General features: G+C 45.5%; 2 protein-coding genes across 2 annotated transcripts; one reads left to right on the top strand and one right to left on the bottom strand.

Moving 5' to 3' along the window:
* Nucleotides 1–312: 312 nt before the first annotated feature.
* Nucleotides 313–5,264, bottom strand: dennd11 (DENN domain containing 11). The gene is made up of 9 exons (XM_056599174.1): nt 4,672–5,264; nt 4,301–4,400; nt 3,910–4,068; nt 2,327–2,480; nt 1,915–2,053; nt 1,572–1,703; nt 1,218–1,368; nt 918–986; nt 313–792 (listed from the first exon to the last, which is right to left on the bottom strand). The coding sequence occupies exons 1-9, from the start codon at nt 5,045–5,047 to the stop codon at nt 597–599; spliced, it is 1,476 nt and encodes a 491-aa protein (XP_056455149.1). The 5' UTR covers nt 5,048–5,264; the 3' UTR covers nt 313–596.
* A 285-nt stretch (nt 5,265–5,549) lies between these two features.
* On the top strand, nt 5,550–10,214 carry wee2 (WEE2 oocyte meiosis inhibiting kinase). Its single transcript, XM_056599169.1, has 12 exons — nt 5,550–5,660; nt 5,821–6,078; nt 6,173–6,402; nt 6,785–6,845; nt 7,253–7,422; nt 7,560–7,681; nt 7,773–7,919; nt 8,254–8,355; nt 8,441–8,526; nt 8,654–8,824; nt 8,957–9,105; nt 9,642–10,214. Exons 2-12 carry the CDS (start codon nt 5,830–5,832, stop codon nt 9,808–9,810), a joined length of 1,656 nt encoding a protein of 551 aa, XP_056455144.1. The 5' UTR covers nt 5,550–5,660; nt 5,821–5,829; the 3' UTR covers nt 9,811–10,214.
* Nucleotides 10,215–10,773: the final 559 nt, after the last annotated feature.

Below are 10,773 nucleotides of genomic sequence, written 5' to 3'. Positions count from 1 at the left end.
ATGCGTAAGGTGGATGACAAGGCACACAAGCAAACCATCCAATCTACTGGAATGTTCCTCCTCATCGAAACACTCTGAGCTAGCTAGAGCTAGCACGCTGCACCCCAGGGTTCACAACACAGCTCAGCGTGAGGTGGGTGCCGTTGTCGTGAAAACACTAGAAATGTAACGGCGGGTGATTGAAGACGTGACAGGCCGTCAGAGCCGAAGACAAACCAAAACAAGGCTGCTTACCAGGTAGGTGTCAATCCGCCACTGTGTATCCAGCAGAGTGGTCCCCCCCCCCCCCCCCCCCCCCCCCCCCCCCTCCTTTAGATCTCCCCCAGTATTAACAACAGACTTGGGATGCTCAGAAAACGAACAAATGTAAATACAGAGAGAGAAAGAGAACTAAGGACCTAATGAGATGGGAAGCGACGCCCACTCCAGGGTTGAGGCAGTGTCTTATGTGACCGAGGATCTTCTGGGGCCTTGAAGGCATTATATATCCAGTGGCCACCCCAAACCACAAACACACACACACACACACACACACGCACACAGGGGCCCCCCCACACCCCATCCAGGTGACCTGGCGCCTGCCCATCAGGAAGGGCTCAGGGACAGCAGGGGTTGTCTATGACCAGCATGACGTCGATGCCGTACACCTCCAGCAGATCCACCAGGAAGGAGCGGTCGCCCTGGGGGTCCAGCCCCATGGCCCTCACATGCTCGGCGGTCAGGATGGGCTCCGAGCTCGCCGCCACCTCCCCCAAGATCTGGAAGATCCGGTCGTTGAGCTCCATGAAGAACCTAGAGCGAGGGGAACGCCAATGCATTAACCTCAGATCGCGGTGGGAGCCCGTTGCACGAAGCATACCATTCAAAAGAGTGGGATGAGAACCACTTTATTTCAGGATTTTAAAAAACACACTCACAATATGAAGAGGTCCTCCTCGTTGGAGGAGCAGTCCCCCTCCACCTCCTGGGAGTACAGCAGCATCTGCCTGAAGAGACCACAAGCATCAGGCACCTGTACACACCTATAGCTTATAGGAGCAATTCCAATTCAGTTTAAGATGCCTTCATTTTGTGTCTTTAAATGGCCTTCAATCCATTAGTGCAGTCAATAATAAATCAACGGCTATAAATTAGATAGTCAAATATTGAAATCATGTTTTCACACAATATTCGCATTCTGTTGGACTGTTAAGTCTGTTAAGTCCGGTTTGGCGTACCTCTGTTCACTCAGCTTGGCGTACTTCTCTTTGTCCGATGCGTTCAAGCGGAGCAGCGGTTGCAGGTCGCTCCGGTGGGTCTTCACGTTCTGGTTGTCGACGTAGACATCATACAGCTCCTTCTTCTCTTCAAAGATCTTCTCTGTGGTGCCTTACAGACACAGACACACACACACACACACACACACACACACACACACACACACACACACACACACACACACACACACACACACACACACACACACACACACACACACACACACACACACACACACACACACACACAGTAAATGTCAAGTCATTCCAACCACACCATACACAACTAAAACTAAAACATATGCGGAAACTCACAAGCCACGTAGGACAGCTCCGTCCTCAGGGCCGTGATGTCAGCGATGTTGACGTAGAAAAACGGCCTGAGCTCAGGCACCGCCGCGCCAACCCCCAGCAGAGAGACGTTGGACAGACAGCAACAGCAGTACACTGAGGGAATAGGACCAGCACATTGGAACAAGTAGCTCACGGCACAGCATGGCTGTGAGTGTAAAAAAGGATTCTGCTGGTGTGTGGAAAAGTGTAGGAGTTGGAAGAGTAGTGAAAGAACAATGTTTAATAACCAAAGCCGGCTATGCTAAAGTCAATGATATGTTTTGGACCTTAAAAGGCTTTCAGGGTGCGTGCGTGTGCCTCTGACCTCTGTAGCAGACCACGCCCACGGGGGGAGGGGAGAAGATGAGGATGCGTTTTCTCAGCAGGGCAAACTTCCACAGGACCATGATCTGCTCCCCGAAGAAGCGGATGAACTGGGACATGCAGCCCGCTGGGTGGGTGATCTGCATGAAGGAACCCTTAATTACTCATTTATTAATTGGAAAAGCCTAACCATGTCCAAAACAACCTTAATTGACGTTGTTAAAATCTAAATAAATAGAATAAATGAATCACATTTATATTCATTATATTGTTTTTTATTTTATTTCATCCACACTTGGTGTCACACAATTTCGCCGTTGTTTAGGATCCATGATCAATGACATGGAATAAATAGCGTAGAGTGTATGGGGAAAAAGGTTAAGGGTCGTGCATCAATGTGTGCCAGCTCTGACCTTCATTTCCGGGTGCATACAGCGACTGATATTGGTCACGCTCCAGGTCGGGCAGGAAGTGACCTGTCCGTTGGCCAGCGGAGGAAGGATGGCCTTTTTGTCCTCATAGAAGGCCTCCAGGGGGGAGTACTGGCCGGGACACCGGAGCTGGAGTCTGCAACACACCGCAGTGGCTGCTTCACAACATGGTACTCTTACACAGCGTGCTGGCTGGGTTACACAGCCAGCACAAGCTTTAGGCACGTTCAGGGTCATGTGTCCATTTATAATTGAAGGTTGGAGAGTAGAGGGTTAAAATAAACAAGAAGTAGCAACAGGCGGTCTAAAAAGGCTTATCAGTCGATCCATTACTCAATGCCACAAGAAATAGCGGTGTAATCCTGACGCAGTCTAGCCACTCTTGACACAAATTCTCAAGATCAAAGTAGCGGAAAGAATCTATAATACCTGTTTGTATTCCTCAGGTGAATGCGAAGCCTGACCCAAGAACATTTACTTATATGGGCAGTGTGTGGGAGACTCACACACGCACACTACTGGAGACTCACAGCAGGTCTCAAACAAGCTATAACAATACTCAGTCAAATACTTCCACTAAATATGATCATGAATTAGCTCTCAGCAGGGCCAGTTCTTACTCAACTCACTCACACAAAACAAAACACGCTGGACTACAGAGCCTTCAGCAGGTCCATCACACACTGGACTACAGAGCCTTCAGCAGGTCCATCACACACTGGCCTACAGAGCCTTCAGCAGGTCCACCACACGCTGGTGTAGAGAGTGTTCAGCAGGTCCACCACACGCTGGACTACAGAGCCTTCAGCAGGTCCACCACACGCTGGACTACAGAGCCTTCAGCAGGTCCAGCGAGTTCATTCCCTCACAGCATTCCATGGTCATTTAAAGTGTTTGTTCTGCTCTTCTCCTGGTGTATTTCTTTAAGAGTGTTGTTGGCCTTTCGTGAGAATATATTGCTAGTTGGCTTTTGCATGTGTCAATTTCTGCCCTGGCCCCGTGATGACTGTCTAAGGGCCCCGACAGCCTAAATGCCTTGCACTGAATTGTAACAACTAATGTCAAATGTTTGAGGCATCCGCTTGTCTTTAATGCAGATTTCAAATATGTTCAAGAGACACACTTTCCCAAACACATAAGAACAAATGATATCAAATATGTTTAAGACAAGACTCTTCATAACTACAATACAATAGCAGTTTAAGCCTCACCAATAAGGCCTTCTTCCTCAAGCGGTATGAGACCAACTGGTAGTGTGTAGTGAATGGAAAAGCAGAAACGGCTTTTGGTCCCTTTCTTGTCAACGTTTTACAGTTGAAACAAAAGCTATGGGCAAATAAGCTCCTGTGACCATAGCAGGCTTAGGAACTTAGGTTGCATGCTTTATGGATGAGAGAACACAAACAAGCAATCAAGGACGAAGGGAGGCAGGAAGAAAGTACATAACATAGTGCATGCAGAGATCAGGCCAAAGACCAAACAGACTGACAATCAACACAGAAGACCACAGACGGCATTAAACACACATTCACCGCAGCCAGCCGGACACTTAGGTAAACACTCACCTTACTTGGTTCTCCAGGAATTGCATGTAGCGGTACAGGAGGGTGTAGGACGGAGACAGAATACCCACAGACTTCATCCGAGCACCACGCTCCAGCTCACTCTCCACAGGTATGTTGGCAAAGCAGGCCAGTCCGAAGTAACAACCTTTACGGAAATATCTACCAGGAGTAGATAAACATTCACGATAAGAAATGTATGAACGCATTGTACTGTTAATGTGTATTACACAAACTCTGATACTGATCCAGACTCCAGAGACCTGTTGATAATAATACTCATTATTAATGTGTATTAAGTGAGTAGTAGTATACTACTGTTAATGAGTAGTAGTATATACTAATCATAATAATAAGCATCGATAAGCTTAAGGGTTTGGGATAGGATGCGTACATGAAGTCACTGGTGATCCGGTGAGAGCCACTGGCAATCGATTTGAATTCCACTCCGTCAAGATCCATATCCTGGGGCAAGGACCATTCTACCATGTTGCCTGTCATTCAGAAGCACAATGCAATAGAAGCAAGGTCAGACTTTATTCACTTTGTCCATTCCTGACTTACTTCCTGTATAATTCGAATTCAAGGACAAAAAAAGAGAAGTGAGAATTAATGAAAGTAAATCTAACAAGTGACAACTACATTACCAGACTGTCAGACTGTGTGTTACACACTACATGCGACGTCATCCTGTTCAATTGAACATGACTCAGTCAACTTTGTTGTAGGATTTAACAGTAGGCCTACCAGCCATACTACTTTTACCTGATCTGGTGTCGAAGGTAACGACGAATACAGCCACGATTTGATCCTTTTCCTCCCACTGCTCCTTCACCGAGAGGCCGATATGATCAGCACCCAGGGACTTTGCTATATCCCACCCGGGGACAGAGTGATCCACTCGGAGCCGGGGTGGCCTGCCATCCCCGCTGGAGACCACAGCTGTTACATTTGGACCCCTTGTGCTAGCGGTGCCCCACCCTGTGCGAGGCGCACTGCTACCCTGTGTGCGACCGTCTGGCGGGGAAGTTTTCTCCGTTGCATTTTTCTTCACGGGTGACGAAGGAACCGCCTGGCTTGGTACGGGTGGTGGGATCTCCTCCCAGTCAAGCAGCCGAGCCCGATCCGACTGCTCGACCATGGTGCTGTCGAGGAGTCCAAAAGGAAACGACACGAACTCAGCTGAGACAAGTAAAATGAAGACCCGCTCCGAGAAAACAGTTACGGCAATACCATGATTCCCCGCTGCTCTGATTCGGGTATTTGTAAGCGTGTCACATCCACAGAAGGAAGGGCTGCCTCCCCCTGCCAGAGTCAGTGTTTTGATGAGGTCACACACTTCCGCTCACGTGGGCTACTTCATAATTAATGAAGGCCCAATTATTCTGTGTACTTCTCTGCATTGGCCTCAATTAACCATTCACCATTTATAGTAAAGTGCATCAGGTCAATTAACGCAATACCGACATCGGTATTATATATTATATATATTATAGAACTGGTCCGAAACTTATAGGTTGTAATTATGTGAAATCTGAAATGCAAAACAAGTAGGCAATATTACAAGGTTTCACCTGACAGGCATGGACGATAAAACGCGTCAAAAGCATACGCTCTCCGCATTTGTCACGTCGGCGTATGAATTATTTATATTTGGCCAATCGGATGGCTGGAACTGTTAAGGGTGTGGCGTGATTAATTGTTCAGGAAGCTATTAACGTACCCAGCGCGAATTTCAAGCGTGGTGGTTGTTTGTGAGTATTATTGTCTTTTTACGTTTCTTTGAATGCGTCTGACATTTTAAATTTGGAGAGACGCTTCTATTCGATTGACAGTATGGTTCCACGGGGACCATATTGTCAAGCCTTTTACGCGACTAATTGTGTTGTTACTTATTGTAACTACTTTGAACAGGCCCCGAAGATGACGATGGTGTTGGATGGGATCGCCCAGCGGATAGAGTTCTGTAGCTCCGGAGACGATGGAAGCAGCAGTGATGAAGTTTTTGACTACTGCCTCTCTAGGAACTCCTCCAACCAGAGTTCAGGTTCTGCTTGCAGGACCCCCAGGGTGAATCGCCAACGCAGTAGAAGTATCGCACAATCCTTCAGCCCTATCCCTTACACGGCCTTGACAAATCTAAGGCTCTTTGACTCTCCAAGTACACCGAAGGTGAAGCTGAAATCAGTTTGTACTAACTAGCCAAATGGTTTGGCCTGCATGCAGGCTGCCTGGGTGAAAAAAAACATTTTTGTTTCCTCAACAGAGTCTTCTGTCTAAGTCGTCTGATCCTCACTCCATCTCCAAGTTAAGAGTTAGTCAAAGAGTCCTGCGATCGTCCCTTAAGTTTGCAGACTCAAGCCTTGGGAACAGCCACACTCCTGATGTCAACGTGAACCCCTACACCCCCAGCACCCTTACCAGAGGCAGTGAGCCACACAAGAGGAAGAATTTTAGAAGTGACGACGATGATTATGAACATGAGTATGCTCAGAGGTGAAATTGAATCGCATCACCTTGCACAATGGTTCCTTACATTAGGAGCATTGCACTTTGTGCGATCTTAATCTGTCAGGGAGAAGTAGTCAATGTGCACGACATGTCACAACAAGAGACTTTGTCTCAAGGGCCCTATCTTAATCAGAGTCAGTCTTTAGTTACTGCTTGTGTACCTATTGGTATCACCGATGTTATGACAACAAACACATGTTAAAAAATGTCTGCTGCTGTCCTACATATCATAATTGTGCTATTTTATGTGTCCATGGCCAGTCTTACTCATGGTTTTAAATGGGATTTAATAGGATTGTAAACAGACCCCCAACAGGTTTTGTGTAGGCTCTGCCTCCTGTGTGACTAAAGGCCAAACTCTTCTCAGATTGAAACACACCCTTGAATCGTCTGAGGAGGAGGATGATGAAGCCTTCCTCCCGCCAAAGGTAAATCTATTTATCACTTTGTCAAATTGAATTTCTATTCTGATCTCATGGACCCGTTTGTTTTCATCATACTATGTCATTTGCTGCCTCCACACTTCCTGGCTTTCTTCCGAAAGATTCAGAGGACCGGTTAAGAACCCAGCTGTCGGACGTCCACCCACTGCATGAGTCAAAATGTCATGTTTTTTAGGCATGGTTGATCACTGACAAATCTGCTGTTCAAACGCATTTTTTGCATAGATGACACTCTTTTTTGTGTTGTTTATTTTTTTAACATTATGTTCTGATGTTCCAAATATATATTTGATGTCCAGATGGGTCATCTATTTGAGCTGTGCTGAACCAGTCTCCACGTCTCTCCGTTCTTTGTTGTTGTCATAATCTAAGTCTCTCCATCTGGTGGACAGAGGCAGGCTGTCCAGGCCTTCATGCTGTCACGGTACCAGAGTGAGTTCTTGGAGCTGGAACAAATAGGAATGGGGGAGTTCGGAGCCGTCTTCAAGTGTGTGAAGAGACTCGATGGCTGCTTTTACGCCATCAAACGTCTTCGCAGACCGCTCGCAGGATCAGCAAATGAGTGAGTCATCATCGGACCTTGTATAAAACAGTCTTTCTTACTTGACATTGTCTTAATTGCGTTGAGTTTATTATCTAGACTAGAGCTCCTGGGCTTTAATTCGTTGCTCTTCATGCCTGCCTTCCTATCTTCCTCAGACAGTTGGCTCTAAAGGAAGTTTACGCACACGCCGTTCTTGGCCTTCATCCTCACGTAGTTCGCTACTATTCGGCATGGGCCGAAGATGACCACATGATTATTCAGAATGAATATTGTGATGGTGAGCTGGCATTTCATTGGGCAAAATGAAACCAAAAAGCGTGTTTGTCTTGTTCAGCATCTTGTGTTCCTGGATGGATTTGTTGTCCCAGGTGGAAGCTTATACGACTCCATTGTGAAGAAGGAGGCCCAGGGGGAGCTGTTCTCAGAGGAGGAACTCAAGGACCTTCTCCTGCAGGTGTCCTTGGGTCTGAAGTACATCCACAGCTCAGGCCTCGCCCACCTGGACATCAAGCCAAGTAATTAGGGTTTTAATGGCTCCTTTTCTATGTGTGGCTCTTGTACTACACACATGCTGCTAAAATTATACACTTGATGGTTGAAAGCCAATGTGTGAGATGTATTCTCTTTACTTATATTAAATGACTCGCATAATTAGATTTTCTTTTGTGTTCTACATCCTAAGGTAAAATAATTCACTTGCCACTAAGTCAATGGCTGCTGGCTTTAGATTCTAATTTAACTGGCGTTGACACTTCCATGCACTTGGATGTGTGAGTAATGAGTATTATAGACTTGTGTTAATAATACAACAGATGACAAGTTGATTGGTTTTATTTATATTTTTTATAGGCAACATATTCATATGCCAGCAGAACGGCAAAAGTGCAGAGTATGAAGGGGACACTGATGAAGAAGATGGAAGCTTTTCAGCAGGCGTCATCTATAAAATCGGTATAAATGTATTATTGTGCATGTAATTCGTTCTTTTAATGTTTTTTGTACCTCAATGTCACCCACTGCATGACATTTTGTGCAGGGGACTTGGGTCATGTGACCAAATTCACCAGTCCAGAAGTTGAGGAGGGAGACAGCCGTTTTCTTGCCAGTGAGATTTTACAGGAGGTAAACTGGTTGTTTTAACATCGGTACACACTACACATCCTTATGTAAACTTGCCACTACAAACGCGTCTTTGGCATGGCCTACAGTGCCTCAAAAGCATGACCTCTGCATGCTCTTGTTTCTCTAGGATTATAGCAATCTCACTAAGGCAGATATCTTTTCCCTGTGTCTCACTGTGCTGTTGGCTGCTGGTGCTCCACCTCTGCCCCAAAATGGAGATGAATGGCACAGCCTTAGGAAGGGTCAGTTGCCAAGCCTGCCCATGGAGCTCTCTACTCCCTTCAGAAGCCTTCTGCAGGTACTCCCTTGCGGGTCCAACATCATAATTTTCGCTCTTTAGTTTCCTCACTTCCAGTAGTGCAGGAACCAAATTACCTACATGGGGAAAGACAAAATGGTGTCCTAATGTGTACATGTTTCTGTTTGTCAGTTGTTGCTGGATCCTGACCCAACCAAACGTCTGTCCGCTCGAGCGCTGTGCAAGCACGTCGTTCTGAAAAAGGAGCAGACAGGGAGACTTGCCACTGAGCTCCGTATAGAGCTCAATGTGGAGAAGTTCAGGACAGCCATGCTTGAAAAGTAGGCACGGATGATATGGTGCAAATACAGCTGTATCCTAAAATCAAGCAGTGGAATGCACAGTGTGTGTCTAGCATTTAGTAAAATCTAGTCACACAAACTTGGCAATAATCAAATATAATATTCATAAGTATTTTTATTTAGTGTATGATCCCATTAAAGCAAGAACAAGTACCAAACACAATGTATAGCTCTATCAAGGAACCTCACCCCTTGGCTTCTCGGAATAACATGATGGCCCCTTACACAATGCAGGCAATACAGGCCACCGCAGCTTCTCCTTTTTCGTTCTAAAGGCAGGGAGGGGTTGCTACAGTAGATGCTGTTTGATACTACACACTTCACCCTAAGTCATGGATGGTGCAATAAGATTCTCTCAACAATCATAGTAATCGTAACTCCTTGCATGCATTCATCGTTGAATACTAAAAGTCAAATGTGTTGGTTTGGGTAAATAATGTTGCCTTTTTTTTATTGGCAATAACAAATGGAGGAGGGACTACCTCACACCGTTAAGTCCATGTGCTCTTCTGCAGGGAGCTCCAGGAAGCCCGCTCAGCAGCGCTGTCCCCAAAGCAGGTGCTTCCTGCAGGCCTGCAGGGACCGACCAACAGTGGGTCTCTACTGAAAGCGGGGAAGAGGCTGATAGGTAGAAACTCAGGACGGCGATCCATGAGCTTTGGCTGTCCGGGGTCTGCATTTTAATTATCAGCGTGAGGATTATGCCGGCCCATTGGACTTCGGAAACGGCTCCTCCTTGTGGGCCATGTCTGTAGTGAGAATTTAACTGTACCTTGCAGCAGAAATGTTTTTTCCGACTAAATGTGACAACATAGTCCTGATGGCAATATGAGAACGCCATCTCCATGCTCATTCATTCATAGGTGGTGGCTGGCTCTCGTCAAATTATCTGGAGGAAACTTCCAGGACATCATGGAAGTTTGTAATTCTGACGAACTCTGGCAGATTTTTTCAGGGCTACATTTAAACTAGACCGACTTTTATAACAGTTTGTAACACAAGCATGTCCTATATTTGTTTTACTCTGTAAATAAATTTTTAAGCATTTTATCGAACATCACATTGGTTGTTTTGTGTATACTGTTAAAAATATTTTAGATGTCTAGATGAGTATTTGTCTGGAGAGTTTTAGTCATCTGTTTTAAAAGTATTAATTTGAAGTCATGAACAATTTATAAAGGTTATTTAGGGTAAAGTTTAATTCAAGATATTATGTAGATTTGTTCCTGGTGAAAAGTTCAAACCATTTGCTACAAATGTTATCAAACTCAGAGGCCCATATAAAAACTTAAGCTCTCTGCTATATAGAGGAGGCCAGTATTTGCAGACCTGCACGTAGCATCCTGGCCCATTTTGGGATCTGAAGGACAAGAGAAGCCAAAAACGACTGGCTGGGAATGTGGGCAGACATCAGCAAATGGGTTTTAATGCTGGAAATACCATCATATTATGTCAACAATAATGTCTGCTGTAAAGCATTGTCCAAATTGTGCTTTGAAGGTTTCTCTATCAGTTCGTTGATTTCTAGTTTTCCTTTAATGCAGTGGCCCAAGACCTACCTCAAGCAGAAGTGAAGTCCACTCCAATAAATGCATTTTCCACATCATTTTGATTGTGAACAGAAAATGTTAATGGTCTTCAAATATT

Source organism: Gadus chalcogrammus, chromosome 9, assembly GCF_026213295.1.
Source record: "Gadus chalcogrammus isolate NIFS_2021 chromosome 9, NIFS_Gcha_1.0, whole genome shotgun sequence".
Taxonomy (NCBI): Eukaryota; Metazoa; Chordata; class Actinopteri; order Gadiformes; family Gadidae; genus Gadus; species Gadus chalcogrammus.
The sequence above is the reverse complement of the archived record's forward strand: the minus strand, read 5'-3'. Positions and strand labels throughout refer to the sequence as shown.

Excerpts from the sequence above, each read along its gene's own strand:
- dennd11 (XM_056599174.1), bottom strand. The coding sequence starts at position 5,047 with ATGGTCGAGCAGTCGGATCGGGCTCGGCTGCTTGACTGGGAGGAGATC. Across the intron at positions 4,401-4,671 it reads TACCTTCGACACCAGATCAG|GCAACATGGTAGAATGGTCC; the intron begins GTAAAAGTAGTA and ends TCTGAATGACAG. Across the intron at positions 2,054-2,326 it reads GTATGCACCCGGAAATGAAG|ATCACCCACCCAGCGGGCTG; the intron begins GTCAGAGCTGGC and ends TCCTTCATGCAG.
- wee2 (XM_056599169.1), top strand. The coding sequence starts at position 5,830 with ATGACGATGGTGTTGGATGGGATCGCCCAGCGGATAGAGTTCTGTAGC. Across the intron at positions 7,423-7,559 it reads CTCGCAGGATCAGCAAATGA|ACAGTTGGCTCTAAAGGAAG; the intron begins GTGAGTCATCAT and ends TATCTTCCTCAG. Across the intron at positions 7,920-8,253 it reads CCACCTGGACATCAAGCCAA|GCAACATATTCATATGCCAG; the intron begins GTAATTAGGGTT and ends TATTTTTTATAG.